At 49.8% G+C, this 17,359-nt stretch overlaps 1 protein-coding gene across 1 annotated transcript; it reads right to left on the reverse strand.

Moving 5' to 3' along the window:
- Positions 1-495: 495 nt before the first annotated feature.
- Positions 496-960, reverse strand: LOC116501420 (olfactory receptor 14C36-like). Its single transcript, XM_032206971.1, has one exon. It carries the CDS (start codon positions 958-960, stop codon positions 496-498), a length of 465 nt encoding a protein of 154 aa, XP_032062862.1.
- Positions 961-17,359: the final 16,399 nt, after the last annotated feature.

Raw genomic sequence — 17,359 nt, forward strand, 5'->3', positions numbered from 1 at the left:
CATATAGCTAGGCCTGTGGCTCATCTCCCGGTAGAGGAGTAGGAGGGAAATCTCTGCTGGTAAGTAAGGGAGAAATACTCCACCTGTGGAAGGGCAAGGCTGGTGGGGAGGTGGCACAGGACAGGCACGGGCCTTTTTCTCCTATTCCCCACCCAAGGAGTATTCAGACCACAGGTTAGCGTCTGTACTGCCCACAGGTGCCTGCAGTCCTGTATCCTGAGATCCATCTTTTCTCCTTCTGTATGTAACACTTTTACTTTACTTCACACAGTTTGGGGCCAGCATTGGTTGACCTGGTACCTGACACTGAAAGGCTGTGTCTCACAACGTGTTTTTTTGGTGAGCTTTTTGCATTGCAGCAGCAGAATAGCAGCTAATTGCTTCTGGAAGACAAGCGAAAGAGCTTCTTCAGTGCATGCTTGAGCTCCTGGTTCCTCATGCTGTAGATGAGGGGGTTCACTGCTGGAGGCAACACTGAGTACAGAACTGCCATCATCAGGTCCAGGGATGGCGAGGAAAGGGAGGGGGCTTCAGGTAGGCAAACAGGACAGTGCTAACAAACAAGGAGACCACGGCCAGGTGAGGGAGGCACATGGAAAAGGCTTTGTGTCGTCCCTGCTCAGAGGGCATCCTCAGCACAGCCCTGAAGATCCGCATATAGGAGAAAACAATGAAAACAAAACAACCAATACCTAAACAGAAGCTGATTGCAGTAAGCCCAACTTCCCTGAGGTAGGCATCTGAGCAGGAGAGCTTGAGGATCTGGGGGATTTCACAGAAGAACTGGTCCACGGCATTGCCATGGCAGAGGGGCAGGGAAAATGTATTGGCAGTGTGCAGGACAGCATTGAGAAAGCCACTGCCCCAGGCAGCTGCTGCCATCTGGGCACAAGCTCTGCTGCCCAGGAGGGTCCCATAGTGCAGGGGCTTGCAGATGGCAATGTAGAGGTCATAGGCCATGAAGGTGAGAACATAAAATTCTGATGCAATCAAGAAGACAAATAGAAAGACCTGAGCAGCACACCCTTGATAGGAGATGGCCCTGGAGTCCCAGAGGGAATTGTCCATGGCTTTGGGGACAGTGGTGGAGATGCAGCCCAGGTCGAGGAGGGCGAGGTTGAGGAGGAAGAAGTACATGGGGGTGTGGAGGCGGTGCTCGCAGGCTATAGCGGTGAGGATGAGGCCGTTGCCCAGGAGGGCAGCCAGGTAGATGCCCAAGAAGAGCCCGAAGTGCAGGAGCTGCAGCTCACACTTGTCTGAGAATGGCAGGAGGAGGAACTCAGTGATGGAGCTGCTGTTGGACATCTGCTTTTTTGGGGGGTGTGGTCCTGCACATAAAAGAGAAAGAACAGTAATAATTTACAACAGACTTATCAGAGAAAAACTCATCCCATTTCTCATTTAAAATCACCAAATAGTTGTCTACTCCCAGGAAGACATTTGGCAGGTCCCTTTCATAAATGCTTCCTGATGCTGCCTGTGGTTATCCCTGGGAGCAGGGGACTCCTCTGTGGGCAATGGAAGAGTTATGCCAGAGGTAAAGAGGAACAGTGGGTAATCTCAGATTCATTTCACTCCTGATATCAAAGAACTTTGCCCCAGTGTTGCTCCCAGGTCACCCAACTTCAGGGCAGATATACATATGTGTATTTTTCTTTTATGGAGTCAGATTTTTTGTTGTTGCTAGCCTACCACACTTGATGAGTTTTTCTAAAACAGAAATCCTGGGCATTTCTCCTGCAGCTGAAGGGAAACTTTGTGGATCATTAGAGAAAAAGGGACTGTCCCTACTCTGCAGTGTCCTTTAGTGAAGACAGATAATCTGTCCATCAGTGCTGGTCTCAGCTGCCCTGTGAGAGCTGCAAGAAAGTTATACTCAGTTGTTCATCTGAAAAGAACCTGAACACTGATGAGAGCAGAGGAATCCAGGCTCAAAGTGCACATCTCCAGACCCCTCACCCTGTCCCTGTACTCCCCTTCGCCCAAGCACACCGAGGGCTCACTCCATGGGCATGTGAAACCCCCATCCCCAGCCAGCCTGGAAACAAGAACAGCAGCAGCATGGCCAGGTGGAGAAGCCAGGAGGAATGGCATCATGATGCTGCCAGGGGAGGCAAAGCCAGGGAGGGACAGACGGATACTCAGCAGAGCCTCCTCTGCTGCAATCCTGCCTCATTTCAAATGCTGTATGCTCTGCTCTGGCCTGCAGACACCTCCCAAAGACAGGGCACAGAGTATTTGCAGCTTCTAAAGATCTGCTTGGATAAAACCTGATGGGACCACAAATCTGATGTTGGTGCAGTCCATGGGCTAAGTTGTGGGAAGGTACTTCACAAACTTAATCACTGACATATCGATCTCTCAGTACAATGTTCTAGGAGGCTCAGTCTCCTGTACAACCCTGACAATCAGTTACCACTGCCTCCTCTCCACAGCAGGAATCTGAAAGCACAGACTGCAGAAAAAGCCCTTCAGGTAAACCAAATCTTGGTCTTCCTTTTGAGAACTCCAATCGTAAATGCCATTCTCTAAAGCATCTTCTATATTTTGCTGGAGAGAGAGAGACCCATCCTGACAGATGCTATAAGTCATCGGATGTGCCAGCTGTAGAAGACCCCTCTGGCAACTCCACCTGCATTACCCTGCTACCAGAGACTCACGGTGTCAAGAGTCTGCAGATGTGTCCTGCCACACGCTGCCCTCTGTTGTTGCGTTCCTTGCTGCCTCCAAACCCTCTCTCCTTCTCTCCTCTCCTCTCCCCCGTGCCACCTGCAGTCAGAGCCCCCAGCCCTGCTGCGCTGTGTAGAGGAGCTGCTCCTGGGCAGAGCTGTCTCTCTGCAGTGCTGCCTGCTTGCCAGCCCATCTCCCCTTGGGCCCAGGAGCCCATCCCAGCTCAGCAGCACAGCACCCGACCATGGCATCACTTGCTCTGTGCCCTTGGGCTCCCTTGAGGTGTCCCCAAGGCCTCAGGGCTGACAGCTCCTGAAGGCAGCAGGGTCTCTCCTGGGGTGTGGTGTTTGAAGCAGACTGAAGTCATCACCGACTGCTCCTCTCTGAACATGAGAGAGACTGATTTTAGAAGTGTGATTTGAGCTGTTAGAGTGTGGTTGTGAAACATGTTGTGCTTTTAACCCGTTGGGCACTGAAGCTCCACAGAGCTGTTGGCTCACTCCCATCACTCAAAATCTTATTTTTTGAAATATAGACAGTTTAAAAGGACAGAAAATGACGATATAAGAATAACAGTAACAACAATAATAAATAATAATAAATTTTATTATTCTTATTATTATGTGTAAAGCATGTGATGCACAACGCAACTGCTCATCAACCACGGACCAGCAGTCCCCTTGAACCTGGCCACACTGCATTAGGATCTCCTGTGCAGGTCCCTTGACCTTACTTAGTTTTAGGGCAATGCAAGTTTTCAGAATGATTAGGACTGTTTTCTTCCCTTTCTCAAATACTCTTGAGCTGTGTTGCCCCATGTGATGACGACATCAACGGACTGCAGGTGTTCAGAAGCTTCCCCCTGTTCCAGGGCAGTCTGGATCAGCCCATGGCAAATGGTAGGGCTGTGTTTCTACTCCTGGCACAGTCGATTCCAGGTGGACAGGACGCCCCTCCAACTGAAAGCTAAATGTGGCCTTCACACTGCTGCCAAACGGATGGATTATTAATTGTGGCATAGCACTTGACTGCCTTTGACTGCAGTTCGTATTGAATGAAGTTCCAGCATGCCTGGCACAACAGCACTCAGCGGTGGTGTGACTTCATTCAGGCCACGATAGTCCACTGTTAGCCTCCAGTCGCCTTTAGAATTTTGCACTGTCCATATGGGACTCCTAAAGGGTTAGAAAGTCCTATTGATCACTCCTTGGCTCTCCAGTTGATGAACCATCTCATTGATGGGAATCAGGGAGTCTCTGTTAATCCAATACTGCCTCAGGTGCACTGCTGTGGTAGCGATTGGCATCTGCTGTTCATTGACCATCAGCACCTCCACAGCAGAAGGGTCCTGTGAGAGAGTGGGCAAGGTAGACAACTGTTTACTGTCTTTCGTCTCCAAGGCAGCTATGCCAAAAGTCCACCAATACTCTTGTGGATCTTTGAAATACCCTCTCCTGATTTAGTCTAGGCCAAAGTTGCATGTAGCCTTCGGGCCAGGCGCAAAGGGGTGCTTTTGTCACTCCTTCCCAGTTAGACTCACTTCACCCACCAATACAGTTAACTGTTGGGATCCCCCTGCCACTCCAGAAATACAGATGGGTTCTACCTCTTTATAACTTGATGGCATTAGGGCACACTGTGCACCACTGTCCACTAGAGCCTTGTATCTTTTGTGGGTCTGAACCCTTCCTCCCCCTGGATGGAGGCTGGGACCCTCTAGTCCTGATCATAGTGTTAATTACTCTTTTTGGAGGACTGCCTGATAGAAACTGGAGCAGTAATTTTCTTAGAACTCCTTTTTGAGAATATTTTTCCTTGCGCTTCATGTGTCTGTGCCTCTAGGCTGGGGGTATACATGTATTTTTGCATCCCATTTTTTGCATGGCCTTTTCTGTGGTCACACAGTCAAAAAAAAGGGTGACACATAGCATTCACCCACTACATCAACTTTCTTGAGCAGAGGGATGCTTACGCCTGATAGCTGAGCTATTGGTTTGTGCAGCTGGGGAGGAAGATGTATTCTCTTGTAGTTCTTGCACCTCATGAGAAAGTTTCTCTCTAGATGAGACGCAGGTCTGTAGGGAAGAAGAGAGACTTTCTTTGTCATGTTATAGTTGGCTAGCCAATTCATCTGCTATGGGTTCCTCTTGGTCTTTCTAGGTCATTACTGCCAGTGAGTTGACATATGATGATGGTGCGCTCTGTACAAACTTCTGCCAACGGATCATGTGCACTTGACTTCATCTGGATCTCTGGATAGCTGTTTGTTGTCTAGGTTACTATAAATCACCTTCAACACGGCTAATTCCCTCGGGTACCAGATACCCTTCTCCATGGTGATTCACTTCCTGGTTGACATACAAGATCTTTCTTGAAGGGATACCTTTCCTTCAAGCATGGCAGGAGTAAGTTTCTTGTGCTCTTTTCCAACGTCTTTGTCATTCACCCCTTCCCTAGGGGGGGATCCCAGCTGCTTGGCTTCCCTGCCCTCTAATTCCAGGCTATTGGCCTTGTTCTCCCACCACTGGAGCAACCAAGTGACAATGTGCTTGCCTAGATGATGACTGAAATCTTTTCCCATATCTCATAGCTTACCCTGGGATAGGGATCACTTGGTTTCTGATGCTTATATGATCTCTTCTTCTTTGTCCTCCTGCTTCCATGATGGCCCAACTTTAGAGAAACCTGCCTTATCTTCTTCTTCCTCCTTTCTTGTCTGGGTAGGAGTTTCTTTACTTTCTAAAGAAAAACTGACTTTCACACCCATTGTTTTCTCTTGCATAAAGTGACTGATGGGCCTGTCACAGGGGCTGGTGTGTACCTGCAGAAAAAGTCACAAGGGTTGGGGAGGTGTTAACTGTAGCGTGTTAAGCATAGGTCAAGCCCCAGCACACTGTAATGATTTGTGACTCTTTGCAATTGCCAGGGTGATGACACATGCTTTTCAAGCATTTAACCAGTTTTTTAAGGATTCTGCACTTGCTCTGGGGTGAAGTTCCAAAACATTGGAAGTGCCCCTTGCACTAGGTGCCTGCCCACATCCTTGCACACTCCCTGCCACTCCTAACTCTCCTGCCTCTGGACAGATATCTGGATGGCATGTTTCAGTAGTTTTTTAAACTTATACAAAACCTGAATCACATCCAGATGATGTAAAAATAGGAACATGCTGGTTTGACCATCCCAAGGATATTCAAAGCTTTGAAGAGCTATTTTAATTAGCCTGGAGGAGAAAGGGTGAGGGGTGAAGGAGAAAGGGACAGTGAAGAAGCAGGGAAAAGTGTCCCACACAGTTCATACCAGTTCCATCCCCCCACCCCCTACTCCACCACCCATAGATTTACTCCCTCAGGAGAAAAGGCAGAGTGTAAAAGAGTGTGATTATTAATAGTTTCTAAGAGATGAAAACATGGTTACTGAGGTATGGAGGTGGCAATGATTTTATCCTATCCTAAGTCAGTTTTATCTAATACGGCAAAACAGTAACCTTAAACCACCCCCAGAACTGATAACTGCATGGCATGGAAGACAGACAGTTAGTAATGTGCTATACAGCACAATTCTGAAAACAAGCACAACAGACCCCAGATCAAAACAAATCAACATTGTGATCAGCAACTGTTAAACTGATCTAATGCTAACAATTTACTTTTGAAATGCTCTGGTCAGATCTGTAATCCGTGCTCCATGCTAGGCAACAAAAAGACTTGCTGTGGTTTGATCCAGAAGGCAGCTAAGCACTACAAAGCTATTTATCCAATGGGATGGAGGAGAGAACTGGGAGGGAAAAAAATGTAAAAGTTCATGGGTTGAGATAAAGGCAGTTTAATTGGACACAAAAGGAATTATTATTATTATCATTATTATTATTATTATTGACACCAATAAAGTCATGATATTTTTGTGTGCATACCAAAGGACAGAAAAGGTGGTGGTGATTAATTGGAAAGTGTCAGACCTGAGCATGACATTGATTGTATGGATTAAGCGTTGGATATTGTCCAAGTTTTTGCTGCAAAAGAGTAAATTTTTCTTCCTAGTAGCTGGTATGGTGCTTTGTTTCATATTTACAGAATCACAGAATAGTTTGGGTATGAAAGGACCTTACAGATCATATAATTCCAACTCACCTGCCGTGGGCAGGGACACCTTCCACTAGACCAGGTTGCTGAAAGCCCCATCCAAATTGGCCTTAAACGCATCAAGGGATGGGGCATCCACAGCTTCTCTGGGCAGCCTGTTCCTCACCACCCTCTGAGTAAAGAACTTCTTTCTAATGTCTAATTTGCATCTACCCTCTTTCAGTTTAAAACCATTACCCCTAGTCCTATCACTACACTCTCTGAGGAAGAGTCCCTCCCCAGCTTTCCTGTAGCACCCTTTAGGTACTGGAAGGCCACTGTAAGGTCTCCCCGGAGCCTTCTCTTCTCCAGGCTGAACAACCCCCAACCTGTCTTCAGGGGAGAGGTGCTGCAGCCCATTGATCATCCTCATGGCCTTCCTCTGGACTCATTCTAATAGATCCATGTCCTTGTGCTGGGGGCCCATGAGCTGAATGCAGTACTCAAGGTGTGGCCTCACCAGGGTCAAGTACAGAGGGACAATCACTTCCCTGCTGCTGCTAACCACAGTATTCCTGGTACAAGCCCGGATGCTGTCGGTCTTCTTGGCCTCCTGAGCACACTGCTGGCTCATATTCAGCCAACTATCCACCAATATCCCCAGGTCCTTTTCCCCTGGGCATCTGTCCAGACACCCTTCCCCCAGCATCGCATGGGGTTGATGTGCGGTACTCAGAATATAGCCTTGTTGATCTTCATGCAGTTGGCCTCAGCCCATGGGTGCAGCCCATGGAGGGATCTGCAGATCCCTCTGCAGAGTCCTCCTACCCTTGAGTAGATCAACACTCGCTCCTAACTTGATGTCATCTGCAAACTTACTGAGGGTGCACCCGATCCCCTCATCCAGATCATCGATGAAGATATTGAAACAGAAAATACAGAAAAAAGATTGATGAAGATTGGAAAAGGTCTTCATTGATGAATTCATTGAAAAGAACTGGCCCCAGTACTGAGCTCTGGGGGATGCCACTAGTGGCTGGCCTCCAACTGGATTTAGTTCCATGTACCACAACTGGTCTTGGTCTTGGTCTTTGGTCTTGGTCACACAGACAATTTTTAACCCAATGAAACATATACCTCTCCAAGCCTTGAGCAGCCAGTTTCTCCAGGAGAATGCTGTGGGAAACAGTTTCAAAAGCCTTACTGAGGTCTAGGTAGACCACATCCACAGCCTTTCCCTTGTTCACTGAGCACATCACCTTGTTTCAGAAGGAGATCAGATTTGCCAAGCAGGACCTGGCTTTGACAAACCCATGCTGACAGGGCCTGATCACCTGGTGGTCCTGTAAGTGTTACGTGATGGTACTCAAGATAATCTGCTCCATGAGTTTCCCCAGCTCAGAGGTCAGACTGACAGGCCTGTAGTTCCCCGGATCCTCCTTGCGGCCCTTCTTGTAAATGGCCGTCACATTTGCTAGGTGCCAGTCAACTGAGACCTCCCCTGACAGCCAGGACTGCTGATAAATGATGGAAAGAAAATTGGCGAGCACTTCAGCCAGCTCCCTCAGTACCAATGGGTGGAGCCCAAATAGTTGCCTAGACTTGAGTATATCGAAAAAGAATAGCAGTTCTTAAAACCATTTCCTCATGGATTATGAGGGCTTCATTCTACCAGCTCAGGGGCTGAGTACTAGGGGAACAACTGGTCTTGATGTAAAACAATGAGGTAAAGAATGCACTAAATACCTCAGCCTTTTCATCATCTCTTTTAATTCTGTTTTCCCACATCCAATAAAGGATGATGATTCTCCTTAATTCTCTCTCTCTCTCTCTCTTTTTTTTTTTTCTTATGTATTTATAAAAATAAAAATAAACAAAGAAGGAAAGAAAGACAGAAACAAACAAACAAACAAACATCTTTTATTGTTCTTTAACAGTAAAAGACATATTGAGCTCCAGTTGGGCTTTGGCCCTTCTAATTTTTTTCTTTGCACAGCCTAACAACATTTAGGACTCAGCTTCAGAGAAAATGACAGCATACATGAGAAGCGCAGAAAAAGTGGAATTGGGCAGCCTTCCATCTCCACCCTTCTGTGAGCCTGTTCTGCAGCTCCATTCAAATAGTTCCTGCTGTATTGTCCAAACTCTCCTGCAACTCCTCATCCTGCTATCTTGTGAGAGCACAGTTAGAATGAGACATCTCCCTGCAGACATTAACAGCTGACAGAATGGGTCATCTGTCCAGGGGAACCTTGACAAACTGCAGAATTTTCCCTAGAGAAACCTCTTGACGTTTACAAGGAGAAGAGCCCAGTCCTGCAACGGAGGAAGAGTAACCCCACACATCAGGGCAGACTGGGACCCTGCTGAGTGAGCAGTGCCCAGGAGGAGGAGGGCCTGGGCACCACGAGGGATGCCATACGAGCAGTGGTACTTGCTCACCAGGAACCAGGACAGCTTCCTACAGAACTGCCTTATGAGGAGCATGGCCACCGAGAAAATCTGAGTTATCAGACTCACCTCCAATATGGTGTGACACCACCTGCACATGGGTGTCCTAGTGTGCAGATCCTCATTTTCAAGGGCACAGGATAGTGCCCAGAGAGGTTGTGCCAAGGAGGGGTCCAGGGCCTAAACCACCTGCCCTGTGTAGAGAGGCTGAGACACCTGGGTTTCTCTGGCCCAGTGGCATGGAGCATCTAAGCAGACCAAAAGTAGCCCGAGACTGCCTGGAGGGTGGTTTTGGAGACGATGTAGCTTTCCTCTGTAGGGGAAAACAGCATGAGACAGAAATAATGCCACAAAGTTGACTTCAAGATGTTGAGGCTGGACAAGAAGAGAAAGAAATCCCCATCTATGGATACTGAAGGAAGAGCCCTAAGCAATGTGTGAAAAGAAAGGATCTCCCTTCCCAGGGGCTTGGGATCAAGGCCTGGCCCTAGTGCTTAGTGAAACACATCCAGTTTTCCTACACATCAGTGTCACCGTCACATTGCCTTTGTCTCCTTGTCCTCAATGCCTCTAGTGTTCTGCTCTAACAAGCTCCAAGGGAGGCTGTGTCAGTGCTGGCCCTCAGGGGGACACTGCAGGAAACTTGTATCTGATTTGGACTTCTTGAGAGATTTCTTCAATTTGCTCTCAGTGCCTGAGATCTGTGGGATCATCACCAAAGTCCCCAGAGGGATGACAACACTGCCTTGGGCTGGGCCTCTGCTGCTGAGCTGGGCCAGAGAGAGCTCCTGGCAAGAGGGCCCTGGTGCAGAGAGACAGCTCTGCCCAGGAGCAGCTCCTCTGCACAGCGCAGCAGGGCTGGGGGCACTGCCTGCAGGCACCCAGGCAGAAAGGGATTCCAGGCAGCCTGGAGGGTGTGGGCAGAGGAGAGCTCAGTGCAGGAGAAACCTTCACAGCTCTGTCCATGGTAAGTCTCTGGATGCAGGACAGTGCAGGGGAGGTTCCTGGAAGGGGCTCCTGGATCCAGGACATCTCTGCCTGGCCAGGAGCTGCCAGGATGTCTCTCGTGGCTTGTGCGGTGTGGAGAAGAAGGTGCTGCAGAGCAGCTGCAGGGGTGCCCAGGGCTGTGCTGCAGAACAGGGTCCCTGCTGTGTCCCAAAGGCTGTGTGCTGGGGCAGGGCCTCTGCTGCCTGCCAGGGCTTGGGCAGGGGAAGGGCAGGGCAGGGGATGCCTGCAAAGAGAAGGCACTTTCTGCAGTCTCTGCATACATTTTCCTGCTCTGATTTTTGAGCAGGCTCTATGTTAACAATGTGGTTGGATTTGCACAGGTGACTGAGCGTCCTATTGCTTTGAACATTGAGACATAAACAGGTTAGTGACGAACCTGAGAATACCCCTTCCCTTCTCTCTGCTTATAGACTGCACCAGAGCTTTTCTGAGCTGTTCTTTTAGGACCTGCAGACAGGGAGATGTCCCCAGAGCTGTCTCCATCCCCGGGAGGTGTCTGCAGGGCAGAGCTGGGCACCCAGCGGGTGGGATGGGGTCTGTGAGCATGAATGGGAGGAGACGTGGGGACAGAGAAAGAGGGGCTGGCAGGGACAGCTGCAGGCAGCAGGGACATGGGCAGGCAGTGAGAGGGAGCTGCTGCAGAGCATACATTAGAGACTTTGTTATACCTGAGATCCCTTGATCTGCCCTTGTGAATCAGCACCCTTGCCATTGAATTCTGCACAGCTGTGCTAAAAGGGAGGCATTTCCATCTCCGCTTGGAGCTGGTACCCTCTCCTCCCAGCACAGCCCAGGTGATTTTTCAGCACAACCTCTGAGTGCAGCCATCCCTCAGCTGAAAGTTCTGCAAGCACCCAGCCTCTGGGCATGAGGGGATGGACAGAACAGCCCTCCTGGATGTGACCTCTGGCTGAGGTTTTCCCCCACAGCAATGACATTTACCACTGCAGTGGAGCAGAAGTGGCCCACTGGGGGCTGATGGGCAGAGGTGGCTGCTGTGTACAGGACACTCAGCCAGCACAAAGCAGGGCTCCAGACAGGGAGATAGACAAAGATCCTCTTGGGAAAAGGGAATGTAAGGCTTTAATTGGGAATTAACTGAATTTTGTTCAGAGACCTTACACTTAACACTCTCTTTCTTTATATATATTTTTTGTTTCTCATTTCACAGTCTCCTTGACCAAAGGCAGCAAATGCCCAACAGCAGCTCCATCACCGAGTTCCTCCTCCTGCCATTCTCAGACAAGTGTGAGCTGCAGCTCCTGCACTTCGGGCTCTTCCTGGGCATCTACCTGGCTGCCTTCCTGGGCAATGGCCTCATTCTCACCACAGTAGCCTGCGACCACCACCTCCACACCCCCATGTACTTCTTCCTCCTCAACCTCTCCGTGATTGACCTGGGCTGCATCTCCACCACTGTCCCCAAAGCCATGGCCAATTCCCTCTGGGACACCAGGGCCATCTCCTATGAAGGATGTGCTGCCCAACTCTTTTTCGTTGCTTTCTTGGTTGGAGCAGAGTATTCCCTTCTCACCGTCATGGCCTATGACCGCTACGTTGCCATCTGCAAACCCCTGCACTATGGGACCCTCCTGGGCAGCAGAGCTTGTGCCCAGATGGCAACAGCTGCCTGGGGCAGTGGCTTTCTCAATGCTATCCTGCACGCGGCCAGTACATTTTCCCTGCCCCTCTGCCAAGGCAATGCTGTGGACCAGTTCTTCTGTGAAATCCCCCAGATCCTCAAGCTCTCCTGCTCAGATGCCTACCTCAGGGAAGTTGTGGCACTTGTGTGTAGTGTTTCTTTAGCCTTCGGTTGTTTTGTTTTCATTGTTTTCTCCTATATTCAGATCTTCAGGACCGTGTTCAGGATCCCCTCTGAGTTGGGCCAGCACAAAGCCTTTTCCACATGCCTCCCTCACCTGGCTGTGGTCTTCCTGTTTATCAGCACTGGCATATTTGCCTACCTGAAGCCCCCTTCCATCTCCTCCCCATCAATGGATCTTATTGTGGCAGTTCTCTACTCAGTTGTTCCTTCATCAGTGAACCCCCTCATCTACAGCATGAGGAATCAGGAGCTCAAGGATGCAGTGAGGAAACTCTATGGATACATACTTCTTCGGAATCAATAATGACTTTGAGTTCCCTGATTATTTCAGACACCGTGAGGAGAATTTTTTGTTATTATATTTCTCTATAAATATTTTCTCCAAGTTGTTTTGATTTAAATAATGTTATCCTTAACCTGTAATGTGATATTTTTTTGATTTACAATGACCCAGTCATCAAATCTACCTAAAGAAGCGGGCTTACCATGTACATAAAGACAATAAAGAAGCCATCAGGACTACATTGGTCTCAGCTGCTCTCCCATCTCCTCTGCAGCTGGAGGTGCAGCCCCAGCAAGCAGGAGGGGCTCAGGGCCCCTGCTGCTTCCCTGGAGCCATGGCCATGGCCAGCAGCAGGACATGGCCTTTTCACTGCTGCTCTCTTTTGGCTCTCCTGTGCTCTTGTATCTGTGTTAGTCTTGAGGTCTCATATGGCTTGGTGACAGTCCTGATGTCTCTACAGTGACGTAGAGCTTAGGGATATGGTTTAGTGTGGATTGTTAGCGTCAGGTAGAGGTTGGACTCGATGATCTTGAGGTCTCTTCCAACCTAGAAATTCTGTGATTCTGTGATTCTGTGATCCCTGTGGCTGCAGGCAGCAGCAGGCAATGTGCAGCCCTGTGTCATAGCTGGCCTACCTGCTAGCACCACAGTAACAAAAGGGGCTGCTCAGGGCAAACCCAGAACCCTGGACACCTCTTCCAAATATTGTATCAGGAATAGAGCCAAGGGGTTGTTCCCTGCTCTTCTGTATTCTGGGGTTCATCATGGAGTGAAGGACACAGGCTGAAAGTCCCAGGGTGGTCCCTAAGGAACCAAGCACTGGGCCAAGAACTCCCTTTGTGGCAGCACATGCCCAAATAGACAACACTGTCCCTTGAAGTGGGGCAGATGGCCAATGCCAGCCTGGAGAGGAATATGGAGCTGCCAGGAGATGTCAGGGGATCTGCAGGGACAATGTACTCAGTGGGAAGTGATTAGAACATCATAAAATGAGTGATCATCCAAAAAAAGGTCTGTTAAAGGAAAAGGCAAATCTGAGGAGTCCATAGGCTAACGGAGGGCTCTGCAATGCCAGAAGAGGTGGTGAAGAGCCAGCAGGCAAAGGCCCATAAGACTGCAGAGTAATTGAGGATAACCATTTTGAAGCTCCGTGGGTGAAGTCTGGTGCAGCACTCACCTGCCCTTTGTGCCCTTAGAGACACCCCATGGCCCTGCCCAGCACTGCCCTGTGCTGCTGAGCCATACGGCAGATGGAAAGGGGCTCAGCAGCAGAGATCCCCACAGAGTTGAGTCTGCTCCCCACCCTGAGCAGCACAGGCAGGGGGGAGTCCTCTGGGGGTCCCAGGGCACCATATCCCTCTGGCTCTGCACAGCAGCACTGCCAGCACGGGGCCCTGAGGGGAACATGGGGAAGGAAGAAACAACGGCCAACCAGGCCAGCACAGACACAGTGCCCTGGGAAAGGCTCTCTGAGAGCAGGGATGGCCCTGGGGAAGAGCAGGGCAGCATTTCTGGGCCTGTACTGATGAGTAAAGGAGAAAGGACAAGCTCTTTGTGCAGGCATCTGCTTGGGGCAGGCTGCTCTGTGCCTTGGCCAGGTCTTTTGTGCTGGCCTGGGGAGCGGGGCTGGCCCTGCGGGGCACAGGCACTCTGTGCTGGGGATCTCCCAGGCAAGAGAGCAGGGCTCCTGCAGTTTCATGGACCTCCATTTCCTGGCACCATGGACACCTCCTTGCTCAACATATCCAACAGATAAACAAGTATTGGCCACCTGCTTTCTCTTCTTCTAGAAGAATTGGAGGCAGAATAGCAAAAGTAAGTAAAACTCACAAACTGTAAACCACAGAAAGCCTTGATGCTGTGCAAGCACTGCTCAGGAAGAGCAGCCACAGCTGTGGGTGACCAACACTTCTCTGATCACTTATAAAATACACAGCACCATAGTGGCTGCTCTGCAGAGAGTAACTCCATCCCAGCCAGAGCCAGTACAGGGCCCCTGATGGACAAGAAGGCTCCCTCTGAGCTCAGGAAGGAGCCAGGAAGGTGCTAATAAGCAGCAGGACAATTGAGGAAGCCCAAAGGCCCACTGAAGGGTCACTGGGTGCCACCTGAGAGGCACTGCTGGCCAGTGGGGAGGGCCAGGAGAAAGACTTGTGAGAAGGCTGTGAGAAACAAGGAAATGTCACTGCCATTGCCCCAGGGCTGCAAGAAATCACTCAATGGATTCCTCTGTCAGGGCTGTGTGAGCCCAGAGGACAACAGTGAATGGAGCCCACAGAACGTGAGCCTGTCCAAGGTGGACTGACCAGAGCTCAAGTGCTCAATCTGGTGTGAGTGGGCTGAAGAGAGCTCTGCAGCTCCAGGGCACACAGCAGCCCCAGCAGAAGAGTCTGGTGAGTGATGCCTTGCAGCCCTGGGGCAATGGCAGTGACCCCATGAGCTGGGTCTGCCTCCCAGCCTGCCCAACACGGCCCTGCAGAGTGCCTCCGAGCCCTGGGCACCACAACCCCTTGCTCTGCAGAGCAGCACCGCCAGCTGGGGCTTGGGCTGGGGCTGGGAGGGCACTTCCCCTGAGTGTCTTCTGGGCCAGATTCAGGCACATGGCTTCTGGATGTGAGCGTGATCTTCTCTGTGAGCAAGGAGCTGAGAGACCACCAATAGGCACAGGACTAGAACATTTCCTGCAAGGTCCTTCCTGCCCTGGCACCTCCCAGGACTGGCACGGAACTAGCTCCCATGCATTAGAGAGGCTGGGAGCCCAGCAGCAGTGCCATGGGTTGGAAGGATCACAACCAGTTCACTTCTACCTGGGCAGGTCCTGCGACAAAAAGGAGGTGTTATGTAGGTGTGGTATTATGAGGTCAGTGGTGCCTCGGAAACTCAAAGTCCAGCAGGAAGTGAATGGCTGTTAAACAGCTGTAAGTTGAGCTCTTTCTGAAGTAGCCAACAGGTCATCCCTTGACTCCTGGCTGGGATCTGTGCCTTTAGGCTCACATCTGCAAATGCACCTGAAAGGCAAGCAGAAGGAACCTGCTTTGCATGTAGTTTGTGAGATCCTCTCTTCCCAAGTACCTGATAAACACCATAGAGGAAGAGGTCTTTGATACGGGTTTTCATGTCCAAGGTTTCAGCTTTTGCCTAAGGTCATCCTTCAGGACTGCTTTCAGTTTTCTATAAAGAAACTGCCACTGCCTCCAAGATGCCCGTAACAAACCGAAGCATGTATGAGGGCCTGGGAAAAGTTACCCTGGATCCATAGCAGCCATTCTAGATCCAAAAGTTGTAGGCAGGAAGCACCATTTCAGTGTGGTGCAGAGATGCTGGGCACATTGTGCAGGATGCTCCTACAGACCTTTGTGTCCTTTTCCATCCTGGCTTAGGTGCTGTGTCTATCTCAGGAATGGAGTAGCCAACAGAGGTGAGACAGAGACTCTGAGATCATGAAAACCATCAGAAAACTGCCCCTAAGGAGATGACTGATATGGGGAAGTCAGGGAAAGCCTGGCCAGGAGAGATGGGAGATATGGGAGAGGGAAGAGGAGCTTGGCCAGTAAAAATTAATGGTTTCAGAGATGTTAGAAGGTTCAGGTAGTGTTTCTGCTGTAACACTAACTAAAAACAGTCACATAAAGCCCTTCCCCTATTTTTAGCAGTGACATTACTTCCTAAACCTAAATGCTACTCCACACCATGACAGGAAACCACTGCTCTAATGCCTGACCTCAAAGTATCCCCTGAAGCCCAAACTCAGCCAATAGACCCTTGTCCTTACCTTTACTCTCTTGATCACCCTGATCCCTGACCTTAATATTAGCAGTAAAACGCTCTTCTTAACCCTACACAATTTCCTGACAGCCTTAAACAAAACCCTAAAGCAAAGAGCTTTATAACATAACATAACATAACCACAGAACTGACACCCCAAGCAGAACACCAAACCCTCCCACTAAACCTTTGCTTAATCTCTAACCCAGAAAGGTAAGCCCTATTCCCATACATGAATAGCTAACATCCTAGGCCCCTCTTTCTGTGTATTTACCTCCTCACCTTCAACGTCTCTCCCAACCCTTAGCTTTAGGTGCCTTGCTCCTTGTGACAGGGCATGAACATGATGTTGCTGTGCAGTCACATGGCATTCAAAGATGAATGTGAGGGGCCATGGATCTGATCAGCTCACAAGGAGGAGATGGGTGGGAATGCTCTGATGAGCTCAGCTCTGCCTCAGGATCTCCTGCCCCAGCAGGAGGAATGTGACTGTGGCAGTGACTGTGAGGTCACTTCTGTCCCTGCAGTTGATAGGGCAGCAGCAGGAACATGTCACGGAAAGGGACTGTGAGGTCACTTCTGCCTGAAGTAGCTGACAGTTCACCCTTGACTTAGATCTTGGATCTGTACTTTTGGGCTGACATCTGCCAGTGGCCCTTCTAGGCCAGCAGAAGGCACCTGGTTGGCATGCTGACTGTGGGATCCCCTCTGCCTACATACCCAGGAGGACCCAGACAGAAAGAAGGCCAGGATATGCGTTGTCCTGTCCTTTCTGCTTGAGTCCATGACTGGACAGCAGGAGGCGTAAGGCTTGGTTATGTCTACACAAGAAGCTGCAAGGCCAGCAACAGCTTCATTTCTTGGAAGATGCTTGGTGAGGTGACTTCTGTCTGGTTGGCTGACATGCTGAAAGAAGGTTGGTGGGTTGGGATACCTACTTTAGGAGGGGATTCCACCCTGATGAGGCTTCCTTTGGTTGTAGGAAAGAGCAGGAGAGAAAAAACTGCCACAAAGTGCACCTTGGAAGGTTGGCACTGGCTACGAGGAGGAAGAAATGTCCCGTAAAATGTCATGCTGTGGTGCCAGATGTCACCCAAAGAGTGATCAGACCATAGCTTTGTGTTTCAAGGAACAGCTGGTGAGGGTTGACGAGACATCGTTGCAATGATGTAAATGCCGGGATGAAATCAAGGTGGTGAACAGAGATGGGTATCTGCAGACTTCAAGGAAATATGACAAAGTGTGGAACAGCATAGAAAGGCCTGCAGAGGAGAAGGCGGATGGTGGTGGCAAGAA

Source organism: Aythya fuligula, chromosome W, assembly GCF_009819795.1.
Source record: "Aythya fuligula isolate bAytFul2 chromosome W, bAytFul2.pri, whole genome shotgun sequence".
NCBI classification, from domain to species: domain Eukaryota; kingdom Metazoa; phylum Chordata; class Aves; order Anseriformes; family Anatidae; genus Aythya; species Aythya fuligula.

Bases quoted from the DNA above. Each gene is read 5' to 3' on its own strand.
- LOC116501420 (XM_032206971.1), bottom strand. From the start codon at position 960: ATGGCCTATGACCTCTACATTGCCATCTGCAAGCCCCTGCACTATGGG.